General features: G+C 44.2%; 1 protein-coding gene across 1 annotated transcript; it reads left to right on the forward strand.

The window, feature by feature from the left end:
• Positions 1–2,528: 2,528 nt before the first annotated feature.
• Positions 2,529–8,065, forward strand: BMP4 (bone morphogenetic protein 4). Its single transcript, XM_058170647.1, has 3 exons — positions 2,529–2,879; positions 3,940–4,367; positions 6,899–8,065. Exons 2-3 carry the CDS (start codon positions 3,947–3,949, stop codon positions 7,774–7,776), a joined length of 1,299 nt encoding a protein of 432 aa, XP_058026630.1. The 5' UTR covers positions 2,529–2,879; positions 3,940–3,946; the 3' UTR covers positions 7,777–8,065.
• The last annotated feature ends 7,621 nt before the right edge of the window (positions 8,066–15,686 follow it).

Genomic DNA, 15,686 nt, shown 5'->3' on the forward strand with positions numbered 1-15,686 from the left:
TAGATCCCCAAAGTGAATCTGTAAGCAAAAAGTGGAGACAACCCTAATCCTTCCATCACCCCCACACCACCACCACCATCTTCTTCTTCTTCTTCTTCTTCTTCTTCTTCTTCTTCTTCTTCTTCTTCTTCTTCTTCTTCTTCTTCTTCTTCTTCTTCTTCTTCTTCTTCTTCTTCTTCTTCTTCCTCCTCCTCCTCCTCCTCCTCCTCCTCCTCCTCCTCCTCCTCCTCCTCCTCCTCCTCCTCCTCCAGGGGAAAAATAACCCACAGTCCATTGCCTTTTGAAAAAGGACTTTTGGAGACAACCTTTTTATGGATTAAACTTCCACTAGATCCCAATCTGTTTGTGTGTGTGAGAGAGAAAAAGAGCAATTAGTAGAACTGTGCACAAATGGCTTTTCAGAATTCTTCACGCATATAGGTAAAATTAAACTTCTTTCATGACTATTTCCCTCGGATTCGAAGAATATGATGTAGGGAAATGCCGACTATTAGTGGAGATTGTGTGCCTTAGTGACCTCATAAATTAGTAAGTGCAAGAACTTCACACTTACCACAAGAATTTGAAATTCTATATTTACTGAGCATAGAGTGATCCTGGAGCACAGGGGAGCTGCCAGAGGACTGGAAAAGAGCTGATGTAGTTCCCATCTTCAAAAAAGGAAAAAAAACAGACCCAGGAAACTACAGACCTATCAGCCTGACCTCAATACCGGAGAAGATTCTAGAAAAGATAATCAAGCAACAAATCACCAACATCTAGAAACAAACAAAGTAATAACCAAAAGCCAACATGGGTTTGTCAAAAACAGATCATGCCAGACTAATCTTATCGCATTCTTTGACAAAATGACAAAATTAGTAGACCAGAGGAATGCTGTCGATATAATTTACTTGGACTTCAGTAAAGCATTTGATAAAGTAGACCATAACCTACTACTAGATAAAGTAGAAAAATGTGTGTTAGACAGCACCACCACCAGATGGATTCGTAACTGGCTGACCAACCGCACTCAACGTGTAGTCCTCAACGGAACTACATCCACATGGAGGGAAGTATGCAGTGGAGTACCCCAAGGCTCTGTTTTAGGCCCAGTACTCTTCAACATCTTCATCAATGACTTGGACGAGGGGATAGATGGGGAACTCATCAAATTTGCAGATGACACCAAGCTGGCAGGAATAGCCAACACTCCAGAAGATAGACTCAAATTACAGAAAGATCTTTTACAAACTTGAACATTGGGTGCTATCTAACAAAATGAAATTCAACAGTGAAAAAAGTAAGATTCTACATTTAGGCAAAAAAAACAAAATGCACCAGTACCGTATATGTGGTACCTTGCTCAATAGTAGTACCTGTGAGAGGGATCTTGGAGTCCTAGTGGATAACCATTTAGATATGAGCCAGCAGTGTGCAGCAGCTGCTAAAAAAGCCAACACAGTTCTGGGCTGCATAAACAGAGGGATAGAATCAAGATCACATGAAGCGTTAGTACCACTTTATAATGCCTTGGTAAGGCCACACTTGGAATATTGCATCCAGTTTTGATCTCCACGATGTAAAAAAGATGTTGAGACTCTAGAAAGAGTGCAGAGAAGAGCAACAAAGATGATTAGAGGACTGGAGGCTAAAACATATGAAGAACGGTTGCAGGAACTGGGTATGTCTAGTTTAATAAAAAGAAGGACTAGGGGAGACATGATAGCTGTGTTCCAATATCTCAGGGGTTGCCACAAAGAAGAGGGAGTCGGGCTGTTCTCCAAAGCACCTGAGGGTAGAACAAGAAGCAATGGGTGGAAACTGATCAAAGAAAGAAGCAACTTAGAACTAAGGAGAAATTTCCTGACAGTTAGAACAATTAATAAGTGGAACGACTTGCCTGCAGAAGTTGTGAATGCTCCAACACTGGAAATTTTTAAGAAAATGTTGGATAACCATCTGACTGAGATGGTGTAGGGTTCCTGCCTAGGCAGGGGGTTGGACTAGAAGGCCTCCAAGGTCCCTTCCAACTCTGTTGTTATGTTATGTTACTTTGTAACTAAGCTTGGGATTATCTTTGGCTAAATAAATGTGACACTATTCTTGGGGAATTGCAAGATTTCCTGCTAGATTCTCATTGGACACTGAGGAGCTCTGAGCGGGATTCTTTGGCAGGCACCAAATCAGCATGAGATAAGGTGAGAAGAATTGAGTTGTCCATGACAACCCGTTTATACACCCACAAGCTCTTCCTTGACCCTACAGGCATCCCACAGTAGGCATGGGTTTTGTAATTTCCCCCCTAATCTGATGCCCTCCAGATCATCCCAGCTGGAAAGACCCACTCAGATTAAAGTCAACCTTGCAGAAGACCGTGCCTTTTAAAGAAAAAAAAAAAGTGAGTGAGTGAGTTACGGAGAGACTGACAGAGGCCAAGGGGGTGGGACATCCACTTGCAAATCCCAGTACGGGAGTGGGGTGGGTGGGGGGAAAGCGGGGAGGGCGGTGCTTTGCTTGAGCTGCGCTGATGGACAGGCCGGTGCGAGGAGTGACTTCTCCAGCCCACGTGACTCTCCCTGGAGCTGGAAGAAAAGCAGCGGCCTGTTGGGGGGTTTTTTCATTATATTCAAATATATTCATTTTCCAGGAGCCACTCCGGAGCATCAGGTCCCAGCGATCGTTCCTATCCGCACTTCGGAGGAGCGATTCGTAATAGCTACAGCGGCGGCGGCGGCGCCTTCGGCGGCGGCAGCAGCAAGCCAAGAGCGATTCTCCTCTTTTCTTCAAGCGGACTCCGGATTTCCCTGCGCGGCGAGTTTTTTCCCCCCCCCACGAGTCGTGTTTCACGCTGGCTGTCAAGAACCATGGACTGTTTTTGTATGCCTTGCTTTCTGTCAGTGAGTAGCGCTTTCGTGTTTTTTCCTCCCCCCCTCCGCTGTGGTTTTGATGTAAAGCGTAAGAGGCATTTTAAGGCATTTTAAGGCGAAGAGTGTGTGTGCGCGCGTGTGTGTAAAAGAGAGAGAGAGAGAAAAAAGTGAACGCCTTCCTTGTGGATTTTCCATTTCTGTAATTGATTTCTTCGGCACCTGAAAAACAAGTCACCGCGAAGCGGTTCGGGCTGCAGACTTATCGCCCCGCTTCCTTGAACCTAACAAACTCTCGGTTTATTTCCGAGTAAACGTGGATAGCAGCACCGCGCTTTACTTATTTCAATAGATTAAACTTCTCGCCATCTCTTCCCCCCCCAAGATTTAAAAACCCTTTAGGGTTCTGCGGGGAGGGGGTGGCATCCTTATCCGCCCCCCCCCCGCTTTCCCCTCCCTCTGCGATCACAAAAGCACTTAATCGGGAGCGCTCCTTGGGAGTTTGGGGGAGAGGCAGGTCCCTAGTAGTTCGCGTCTACCAACCGGGAAGGTTATAAGCACCTAAGCACGTCCGATGGGAAAGCGCTCTGTGCACCGACGGGTTATTAACAATGAACCGAAGTGTCCGACCCCCGCAGCTCCCCGTCCCGCGTGTTTTTTCTCTCTGCATTGCAAAGGGGGCAACTCCGACCGAGGAGTGTCTTTGAGTTTTTACCGAGGGGTGGGTGGGTGGCTGGGGGCTGGAACAGTTCTTCCACCGAGATGGATTTGAATGGAAGCATTCTCTGTGAGAACTTCTTCCAGGACAATCGCGGTTTTAGCCAGCATAGTCAGATAGAAACAGAAGGGTGGAAAGAGAGGCGGGGAATTCTTTGATGGGGGACCTAAAGGCATGCTGCCCAAAGTTTTAGTAACCACTTCTTTTCTTTTTTTTTTAAAAAAAGCTGTTGTCTGCATCCCCCCCCCAAAGGATATGCTATTGGGTACTTTATTTTTTTTTCCATTTTTTCACCAACCTTGTTTGCTTGTTCTGGTTCCTTTTCTCCTCCCTTCCCTGTTTCCTGCCCCCTCCTACACTTCCATCCCCCCCCAGAGACACCATGACGCCTGGTAGCCGAATGCTGATGGTCATTCTATTGTGCCAAGTGATCCTAGGAGGTTCCAACCGGGCCAGTTTGATACCTGCCGAGACTGGGAAGAAGAAGGTGGCTGCGGGTTTGCATCAACAGCAGCAGCACCAACGAGGAGGTGGAGGAGGAGACGGAGAGGGCGCCGCAGGAACTGCACACCGCCTGTTCCCAAACCATGAACTCTTGCGTGGGTTCGAGGCCACCCTCCTCCAGATGTTTGGGCTGCGCCAGCGGCCACAGCCCAGCAAAACAGCCATCGTCCCCTCTTACATGATGGATCTCTATCGCCTCCAGTCTGGGGACGAAGAGGAGAATCTCCAAGATCTCAACCTCCAATACCCTGAGAAATCGACCAGCCGCGCCAACACTGTGAGAAGCTTTCACCATGAAGGTGCGTTGCAAGATGGGGAGTTAGGTGGGTTCGGGTGTTGCATTAAAGTGAGAATTGATGGGATTGCAGAATCTGCCTCTTCAATGTAATACGTGTGTGTGTGTGTGTGTGTGTGTGTGTGTGTGTGTGTGTGTGTGTGAAGGGGGGGGGGGAAGAAATGTGACCATAGCAGCAACTGAAGCATCCCTTTAACAAGCTCCCCCAAACCCAATTGACTAGCATAGGAAAAGTAGGCTGCAGAAACAACTTTTGGGGAGCTTCTTCACCTGGGAATTTGACTGGGAGGGTAGGTAGGCAGATTTATTTACTCCCCCACCCCTCATGATATTTTGCTGCCTTTTTAGCAATTTGCATTTTGGATGCGGTAGATTTAAACTGGAAGTTTGCTTTTTCGGAGATATATTCTAGATTGTGGATCGGACTGTCCTGGGAAAGGGAGGGCATAAGACGAGGGTCCCACCTCCTTTCATTTCTTCATATTTAGCAGTCTCCGGAAAAGGAAGGGGTTGCTTTGCAGGATATTTAATGCACTGTCCTTGATTTTTTTAAAAAAAAAAGCATTTTGCCTAGGAAATAACAGCCTGCGGTGCTTGTCCTGCTGTGTCCGTGGCTTCAATAAGAAATGGAAAGATATGGAAAGCCATCTCTTTCACAACTGAGAATGCATCCAGGTAGAATTGGCATGGTAATAAAAATAGCAATTATTCCTATTACTGAACAATTATCATTGGTTTCCTAGCTTGGGTAGAGCACGCACTCTCTCTGTGTGTATGTGTGTGTGTGTGTGTGTGTGCAAGAGACAAAGTGAGAGCGTCAGCACTCACATCCTGCACATGGAGCTCTAAGAACATATTCCATCAGATAACAGCAGCGAGATTCCAGATTTCACGCTGGTTGCACTGGATTGTTACCCGCTCCCCCATCCTGCTCCTTAGGAGTTTATGTAGGAATTATTGTTGCTTTCCATACAAACTTTAGATAAAAACTGTTTCCACTCATTCATTGTTGTTTTTTTGGGTGTGTGTATGTCCATACATTCTCCTTTTTAATGACCAGTGTGAATGACTAGAAAGAAGGAAGGAGTGTGTATAACTGGACCCCCAAATACTTCCTAGCATGAGTTTTGTCTTGGGTGTCCCACTCCCTAAAGCAAAGTCCATGGTATTAATTTGCTTGTTCAGGATTGTATTTTTGGGAAACTGGACTTTGTAAAGCTGTGAACTAACTGGTGTGTACTGTAAGTGAATCTATTTCAAAGAATTAAAAGAAAAAAACCCACACATGGAGTTTTTAAAAAGAAGCCTGCGTATTTCATTAGAGAAATATTTTTTGCAATCCGATTTTCCCTTTCAGAAGAGATATATTTAATCTTATCCAACCACCATCCCATGAGCTTGGATCTGTCTGTTACCGTTGCTTCTGAAAGAACTTGAAATTTAGGGATCGTGAGAAGAGCTTATTTCAAAAGATAGGCAGAAGGGTGGGGTTTGAAGCAGTCCTGGCAAGGGTTATTACACTTTTGTTGTTTCCTAAAGATGTGACACAATTTCTGCTTTTTCTTCTCCCCCATCCTCCATGGGGCACAGTCCATTTTTCTTTTTATGGTGTCCAGGATGGGCACGTGACTGGCATTCTATAAATAAATACAAGAATGAATTATGATACAATTAGGACAAGAGATATGTGCTCGCAGGCTTGGCCAGAGGGCATAACTAGGTACACTGGCTGAACTTTGGCAGCACCTGAAGATTGTTACTAAGGTAGGACCAAAGCAAAGGATGCTGCCAAGCTTGTTTGGGCAAGTTTGTCTGGTTTGGAACATTCAACATTTTGCCTCAGTATCCCCTTGGAGCATCCTGGCTGCTGCATGATAATGCTGATAGAAGCCCCACTGATTTCACTGGGGCTAAGTTCCAGCTGAACAGTCATTGAAATATAGGTTGCAATCTTCTTTTCATTGGCTTAATTTCCCAGGAAATCATGTTTGGAATCCAGCTAAGGAGGCTACTCTATGCTGAAAAGTTAAATCTCAGCAGGACTTTTCCATGACTTACCTGCCTTGTTGGCAACCCCATGGGATACCCCTAACATGGGCAGTGGCTTGACATTTCCTGACAGTTAGTACAATTAATCAGTGGAACAACTTGCCTCCAGAAGTTTTGGGTGCTCCAACACTGGAGGTTTTTAAGAAGAGATTGGACAACCATTTCTCTGAAATGGTATGGAGTCTCCTGCTTGAGCAGGGGGTTGAAGTAGAAGGTCCCTTCAAGGTCCCTTCCAACTCTGTTATTCTGTTAAAGCAAATGAAATGCATGAAAATGGGGGCATGGAGAATTTTCTTTAAGGGAGGGGGCATCTTTTCCACCTTGGTGCACAAAAGCAGGCAGGGAAATCACACCCCAAGGTGTCATCCTGTCGCTAAGATAATGTCTATAATGTTCGGGGCTTGCGAAACTGCATCTTCTCCTTGGTGCATCCTGCTAACCTCTTCCCCTTTGTGCTTCTCTCTCTCCGTCTCTTCCTTCCTCCAGAACACCTGGAACACCTGGCCAACCCATGGAATCAACCCACTCGCTTCCACTTCTTTTTCAACCTCAGCAGCGTGCCGCCCACCGAGCCCATTTCTTCTGCAGAGCTGAGACTCTTTCGGCAGCAAATCAATGAAGAGGAGGCCGTGGCGACCGCGGCGGCTTGGGAGAAAGGCTTCCACCGGATCAACATTTATGAGGTGATGAAGCCCCTGCAAGGGGGGGACTTGGTCACCAGACTGCTGGACACACGCCTGGTGCATCACAATGTGAGCCGCTGGGAAAGCTTTGATGTGAGCCCCGCAGTCATCCGATGGACCGCAGGTGGCCAGCCCAACCACGGGCTGGCAGTGGAGGTCATTCACCTCTACCCCGCGCAGACTCACCAGGGCAAACATGTCCGGATTAGCCGTTCTTTACCTCAAGGAGACCGTCTGGAGGATGCCGAATGGGCTCACCTCCGGCCTCTCCTGGTCACCTTCAGCCACGATGGCAGGGGCCAATCTCTGCTCACCCGGAGGACCAAACGCAGCCCTAAGCACGCACACCAGCGGCCGCGGAAGAGCAAGAAGAATTGTCGCCGCCATGCCCTGTACGTGGATTTCAGCGACGTGGGCTGGAATGACTGGATTGTGGCCCCCCCAGGCTACCAAGCGTTCTATTGCCACGGGGATTGCCCCTTCCCTTTGGCTGACCACCTCAACTCTACTAACCATGCCATTGTGCAGACTCTGGTGAATTCCGTCAACTCCAGCATTCCCAAAGCCTGTTGTGTCCCCACAGAGTTGAGCGCCATCTCTATGCTCTATCTGGATGAGTACGATAAAGTTGTTCTCAAGAACTACCAGGAAATGGTGGTAGAGGGTTGTGGCTGTCGTTAAAGGAGGAGTGGGGGAATGAGTACTCCCCGTCTCTTCCACTTGCCACCTCTCAGCCAGTCTGGCCAAAATGTGCCCAGAATGAAGGGAGGTGTGGGGGGGGAGGGGAATGGCCTTTGATTTCACAGAGGAAGCCAAACCTGATCAGCTTCTTTCTCGCTGTAACAACTACAACTCCCTTGATCCGGTAACAACTACAGCTCCCTTGATCCGTTCTCCTTGACCTTATTTATGTGCAAATGTTTTGACAATAATAATCATATATTTTGGCAAGATATATTTATAACGACATATTAAAATATAAAAAAAATTAAAATGAGTCATTATTTTAAAGGTAAAGCCAATAGATTTTATAAAAATTATTTTTAATTTTTTTTTTTGTTACTATCCAGAAAGGACCAGGCTGAGGTTGCTGAGGTATCAATGTTCTGGCTTTTCCTTCAGGCATTTGAAAGAATATGGAGTCATTCCCTCCCCTCAGCCCCCCCCCCCCGTTTTTAAAATTGTCTTAATTGCCAACTATCCTGAGTGGCCTGTCCCCCAACCTTTTGTAGGTGTAATTTGGGGAATGATCGGGTTTCTCTGCTCCATCTCCATATAACCTTCCCCTTACCCAACTCTTGAGTTTTTAGGATTTGTTTTTAAAGGAACATAGCTGGATTTAATTGTTACTTTGACTGATCAGCCACACTTCTGTAAACAAAACTTTTTTTGTGACATCCCAGTCTTTGGCAGGGAATGGTCACATTTGGACTATCTTGTAGTTTGTTTTTCTGGTCCTGCTACCATGCATGTATGTACTTGTGATCAACTCTGAGAGGGTGTTTACTTTTTTTTTAAAAAAATCCATTTTTGAAAAATAAGAATCCCCAAAGTATTTATTATGAGATTATTATTATTATTATTATTAATCATATTTATATACCGCCCTATCTCCCGAAGGACTCAGGGCGGATCACTGCCCATGGATCCACAGTCTTGAGACTGGTGGACAAGGGTCAAGATAACCTCTGAAAGAAGCCCTTTCTATTTCAGTGGACTCTCCCAGCAAGTGGCATTAGGGCAGTTCTCTACTGGACTCTATGGCTGGCAGCCCAAAAGCAGCTGAAGGACACTGGATCCTCCATCCATTTGGAAAATGCTTTTTCCTTGATTGCCAGCAGATCCCCCCCTAAATCCTCCTTTCTTGAATGTAAGACTGCAACAGTCTCACAGCTGAGATTGTTGACCCATAGTTACAGAGTCATAGTTTATAAAATCAATTCATCTTTCTAGACCTAAGTAGAGACAAGTTTGAGATGAGCGTTATCCTGTAAACTTTCACCTCTTTTTACAAGAACTGCTCACCTTAGTTTCCTCTTGTTCCTGTTCATCTTTTTAAAACGCTCTTTCTGGGTGTATCATCAAGTGTACATGACTCTTGCCCAGTATGCTGGCTTCCCATCATCTGGGTAGAAATTTTGGGATTTGCAGTCCTAGAAACTCTTTGAGGACCAACCCATTGAGGAAGAATGATGTAAACCAAACCGATATCCAATTCCTGGGACGGATCTATTAGATCAGGGGTCTCCAACCTTGGCAACTTTAAGACTGGAGGATTTCAACTCCCAGAATTCCCAGCCAGCAAAGCTGGAATTCTGGGAGTTGAAGTCCTCCAGGCTTAAAGTTGCCAAGGTTGGAGACCCCTGTATTAGATAGTCACAAGGCTATGAACTGATTATTGTAACTGAAGGACATAGAGAACAGGTTGTTCTACATATATTTCAAACTTCAGATATCTTAAAAACTTAGAAACCTTAGAGCCTTAGAAACAGAGCAATCAGAGCAAACAGAGCAATCAGTGTTGAGGTTGGGTCTGTCATCCATTCTGCAGACAGCAACAAGGGCAGCCACCAACAAACAGGCTGGCCAGCTATGTTAAATTTGCTCCCACCTATCAGGAGCACCTGACTTGCCAACCATGTGAAATGTTCTAAGGAAGGAGAGAGAGAGAGCAATGCATTTGAAAAGAAGCTTAAAGGTTTTCTTAGGGGGTTGGGGAACACTGCTGAGCCCTGGAGGGTTTGTTCCTCTATTTTATTCCTTTATTTTAACCCTCTCTTGCTCCTAGCCCTCGGGTTGAAAAGTATTAACATTTTGGGGGGAAAAAAGTGACTGGGAAAGCACTTTAGCTCCCTTCAAAGCTTGAAGAAGTCTTTGAAGATCATATCTGGCAATTATGACATCTTAAGAAAGAAAAGGAGAATGTCAAAAGAGTTAAATATGAATTAGAAGCTAAATGAATGTTTGGGGTTTGACTTTTCCTTCTTAAATGATAGCAGGTGAGATCCAAAATAGCTCTACGATGGGTAGAGTTTGCTCCCAAAAATGAAATGAAAAGAAGCTGCTTCAGGAAGGAAGTTTGAGGGACTCATTGGCCCTTTGCTGTGTTCGCCATGCTGTAAGCTCTATCCATGGCTAGGAATCCTCCATCATCAAAAGTTGGTCAAAAGACCTCTTTCAGAAAATAGCCCATAAAAATGACTGGACCCTTGCACAACTTGCAGGAGATCTGCTTGTGGGTTTTGTTCTTATGCATTAGTAAGCATGAATACACGTGAATTCCTTCTCTTCAAAGACAGGTGGTGGTCTCAATGTTCCAGAAAGCCAGTGTGGTTAGTGCTTGTGGTGTTGGTCAAGGCCCAGGAGATGCAGGTTCCAAGCTACCCTCAGTCACAGGAAGCTCATTGGATGACATTGGCTAGTCATTATGTCTCGAGCAACCTATCTTGCAGGTTTCTTATGGGAATAAAACGAATGAAAGTCTTCCTATAAGCTACTTTTGAGAAAAAGGTGAGCTATGCCTTATGCAAATGTAAATACAATATAACATAAATTTCCTCATTCACTTTCTTCCAGGGTTTAGCCAGCAGTATAATCTCATTTTCAAAAACCCTCCAGGGCCTCCTCCTTGCTTGTCTCTCTGCCCTTATGATCTGATGAATGCCTTCTGGTGACCTTCAGTCATCTGCTCTACTACCCTCAGCTATCCAAACATTTCTGGGTTCTTGAAATGACCTACCGATGCTTTCTGTTGCCTCTTGTACCTGGAATTGCCTCATGGACCCATATTATTTATTCACGTCCTTCCTAAAACTTTATGCCCTTCTGCAAACTCACCTTTTCTGAAGACCTTGAAGGCTGCTATGTAATTGTTGTAATATATGTAACTGAAATACAAAACATCCTCCTTTGTTAAAATATGCTTCCCTTCTCCTGTCTCAGTTCCCCCCCCCATTTAATTAACTTCTTCCTCCTTGTAATAGGCTATGTAGCTACCCAGAGTTGGTTTGATACGAGATGGGTGGCAAATGAATGTAATCAATGATAAATAAATAAAATAATGGGGAGGTACGGAGGAGATATTGGTGGATCTAGAAAGCCAGCTGAAAAATAGTGAAGGGCAATTAAAGATCAGGTCAGATGAAAGCAATGCAATGGCTATGGGAGGACATGCTTTGAAAATGATTCCCAAGAAGCGTTTTGGCTCCCATGTGAGCTTGGCACCTCTCTGTCCCTTGTTAAAGCAGCCCATCTTTTGCAGGTTTCTGCAGGAGCCAGGAAAAGAAAGAGAGAGATGATTATTTAAGAGTTACATTTTGAGTCGATTTCCATCGCATTTATGAAGAAACCAGTGAGATACAAAACACATTAGTCTAAAATACAATTAGAATTACAGCTTTAGAAAGATGAAGGGCATTTGATAATTGACAGCTACTGACCGTAAGACCCAAATAGAACTTCCATATAGGGAAGCAGTAAATTCCAGATGCTGGAGATAACCAGACAGAGAAAACAGCCATATCCAAGACAAATTCCTTGTGTGTTCAATCACACTTGGCCAATAAATTCTATTCTATTCTATTCTATTCTATTCTATTCTATTCTATTCTATTCTATTCTATTCTATTCTATTCTATTCTATTCTATTAGCTAAGCTCCTCAAAGACCAGCCTGGAATGGAAGCATAAGTTTATCTTGTTCTAATTCCATATACGATAGCCCAGGAGAAGAATGAAAGAAATGATACTTATTTAAAGATGCCAGATTCAGCGAGGATTTTCTCCTATCTGGATTTAGGTGTTCTCCTCCTTGGGCCTGGATAAAATTGCAAGACATATCAAAGATGATTGAATTTCATCATCATTTAAATAAACTGTTTTCCCAGAATCATCATTTAAAAGACTTCCCTAAGCTAATGACTTGTAGAATTGCCATTCCAACTTATCTGAGGAACATGAGTAGGAGAACCCTATGCTTTACCACTTTAATTAGGAAAACAGTAACACTGTGGCTCTACCTGGGTCCTCAGCTGCACTTGGAACGTTTGTGCAAAGTTTGATGTTCATAGGAGATTTGGGCATGACTCGAAAAGAGGACCTGCCAGACAATGGCAAGGCTGAGGTTACACCTGCCATTTAGGGTAGTATCAAAAGACTCAGGGCAACCTTTTCCCCTGCTTGCCTGCTTGCCTGCCTGCCTGTCTGCCTGTCTGCTTTGCCTGCTAGCCTGCTTGTCTGCCTGCCTGCCTGTCTGCCTGCTTGCCTGCCTGTTTACCTGCCTGTCTGCCTGTCTGCTTGCCTGCCTGCTTTGCCTGCTAGCCTATTTGCCTGCCTGCCTGCCTGTTTACCTGCCTGCCTGCCTGCCTGCTTTGCCTGCTAGCCTGTTTGTCTGCCTGCCTGCTTGTCTACCTGCCTGCCTGCCTGCTTGCCTGCCTGCTTTGCCTGCTAGCCTGTTTGTCTGCCTGCCTGCTTGTCTACCTGCCTGCCTGTTTACCTGCCTGCTTGCCTGCCTGCTTTGCCTGCTAGTCTGTTTGTCTGCCTGCCTGCCTGCCTGTTTACCTGCCTGCCTGCCTGCCTATTTACCTGCTTGCCTGCCTGCCTGCCTGCTTGCCTGCCTGCCTGCTTTGCCTGCTAGCCTGTTTGTCTGCTTGCCTGCCTGCCTGCCTGCCTGCCTGCTTGCCTGCCTGCCTGCTTGCCTGCCTGCCTGCCTGCTTGCCTGCTTGCCTGCTTGCCTGCCTGCCTGCTGCCTTCAGTTGCTCAATACACTTCCAATGAAAAAGAAATACACATGCATACTTAGTGGGGGAGGATGAGAAAAGAAGGCTGAAAATGATGCAGCACTTGTTGTTTTTCATTACTGGAGCTCCCCAAGCTTCCAAGAGGGCAGCTTAGTGGAAACCAATAAAAACCGAGGTGGAAAGGTTGCCAGAAGCCTCATCTCCCTAGAGAGCGCAGGTGGAGAGACCAGATCAGAGCCTCAGGCAAAAGCAAATAAGCATGCACGAGGGCTTGCACACCCACGCTCCCCCACATCAACTTGCTCTTGCAAAACTACTTTCTGACCCAAAAAAAAGAAGAGGTGTTTAACTCACTGGGTGCTCATTTACTCCCACTCCATCCCTTAGTTCTCCATGGAACTGGAAGCAGCTCTGTTAGTCTGCCCTGACCTCCTCCCGCCCCCCCCCCGGCTTTTGGTGTTTGTCCGGTTTCCAAAGAATTTTCACATTCCTCTCTTTAAAAATACATGTGTTATTGTGGAAAAGAAATGGACAAAGATAGCAGCACAGTCAAGTGAGCATTTCTCTTGCATACCTCTCCCCCTCCCTCAAAAGAGATCGTCATGCTCTTGTGCAATTCCTAGTCAATTCAGTGGAGCTTGCAAGACATGGAGTCATTGAATCAGGGTCTCTCTCGGATTCATCAATCCTATGTATTAAAGCAGGGGTCTCTAACCTTGGTCCCTTTAAGACTTGTGGACTTCAACTCCCAGAGTTCCTCAGCCAGCTTTGCTGGCTGAGGGACTCTGGGAGTTGAAGTCCACAAGTCTTAAAGGGACCAAGGTTAGAGACCCCCCGTATTAAAGCTATAAAAGTATGCTACATGCCAGGCTGATTTTCTCATATATAAGAGAAGTAATTAGAGTTGCGTTCAAATTGCTTTCCAAAATTCTCCACTCAGTTTATGGCAGAGATACTGGGTGGCTTGTAACTCCAAAGAAAGGAGAATTCTCCAATCGTTTCTCAGGAACAGGACTCATTCGCAATGTTGATGGTAGCATTTCAGGTGAAAAAACCTCATGGAAGGGATGCTTTCATAATGTCTTAACGCCTGGCGATGTTTCTGCGTCAGACATATTAAATATAGTGAATGAAGACAAATATAAACGTGTCCTAGGATAATGTTGCAGGATCCAACCTGGGTCGGTCACCGGGAACAGAGGTTTTGTCTTCTGAGCGTTCGGAAGAGGAGACCATCTTCAGGGAACTTCTTTCTAGCTAGCACGAGTCTGAAATTTTGGAAGATAAAACTTCTGGTTCCAGGGACCCATCCAGATTGGATCCTGCAATATAAATATGGTCATTGCCATATGATAAGTAAAGTGAATGTGCCCCCCCCCCAAAAAAGACTAACGACAATCCCACAACCCTCCCTTCTCTCTGTGGCATTTTGTGTTTCAGACTTTTTACAAATAAATTAAATAAAGCAAGGAACTAGTAACTAGAGTTGAAATGCTTTGTGTCTTGTGGAAGCAATCCTCTCTAGTAAGGCCAAACCAAGAAATATGTTCAAATAATGAGTGAGAGGAGCAGAAGTCACATTTGTCATTGTGGGAGTAATTTTTTCAAAGCTGAATCAAAATTACATTCAAATAATAAGTGAGAGCCAGCTGGAACTGAAGCAGAACTTCTCATTGACTAACCCATCCAAATTCTTAAAAAGTTTCTTGATTTGCCTGGAAGACTTTATATGTAGTGACCACACTGAAGACCAATGACCATATATTTCTATTTCTTGAATATATTGATTTTGGATACTAACACTACAGATTCCACCACCCCCATTTCTGTGTATTCTAAAATGCTTCACATATAGAATATCAATTTCTTCATTTCCATAAGGTGTTTCAAAACTTGATTATATTCTTTTTAGCTATATTAAAAATATCTTCATAAACAGCATCACTTAGGAAATAGATAACAAAATATTTTAAACAAGAAGAAAGTACTGTGATCGTGCAGTAGCAACTGGCAATTTGGACAATTGATACCGAAACTTATCCATCTATAATTCTGCAAGGCACTTGGCCTTTACCTCTGTTAAACTTTGATACTATATGAGCTCTGTAATAAATTTTATTTTGTTTGCTCTTTCACCATGTCAGTAAATTGTTCCAAAAGATTGTTTATCGATAAGTATTGCTTAAAACTTATGAGCTTTTTTTCTCCACAAAGGATTAAATGCAATTAATATCTTCAATGCTAAATTACTGAATGGGAAATTTTGCCTTATATTTGTTAGGTTCACTCAAAACAACAAGAAAAAAAAAGAAAAATAACAACCCTGAAATAGCATTTTAGGTTATTATGTGCAACAATTCAATTGTGCGAGACATACTCATCAAATCGAAACACTTTTAAAGATCTTTCTGGATCTATCATTAGAAAATAAAATGATTTTTCTGTAAAGTCTTTTCTTTGGACACTTGTTTTCAAATTAATAATGGGGCAGAGACATGCTCTTCCAAAATTCTGTTATTCTAACTTATAATAAAAAAGAACATTTCTAAAATCCCTTTCTTAACTTTGCCTACCCTATATGGGTAAATATGACTGAGTTGCTCTTCCTCCATTTTCTCAGAAAATGAAGAAAAGAAAGGGGAGCTAGTCAGAGATGCAGCTGCCTCTGGATGTGTTAAATGTGATTGTGTAGCATAGCATATCTTTATAACCTCTCTCTCTCTCTCTCTCTCTCTCTCTCTCTCTCTCTCTCTCTCTCTCTCTGGTACCAAATTTGTGTTTGCTGATAAAGAAATAAAGGGGAAGACCAGGTGCTTTGACATACATATATACATACATACATACATACATACAT

The sequence above is a fragment of the Ahaetulla prasina genome, chromosome 1 (assembly GCF_028640845.1).
Source record: "Ahaetulla prasina isolate Xishuangbanna chromosome 1, ASM2864084v1, whole genome shotgun sequence".
NCBI lineage: Eukaryota > Metazoa > Chordata > Lepidosauria > Squamata > Colubridae > Ahaetulla > Ahaetulla prasina.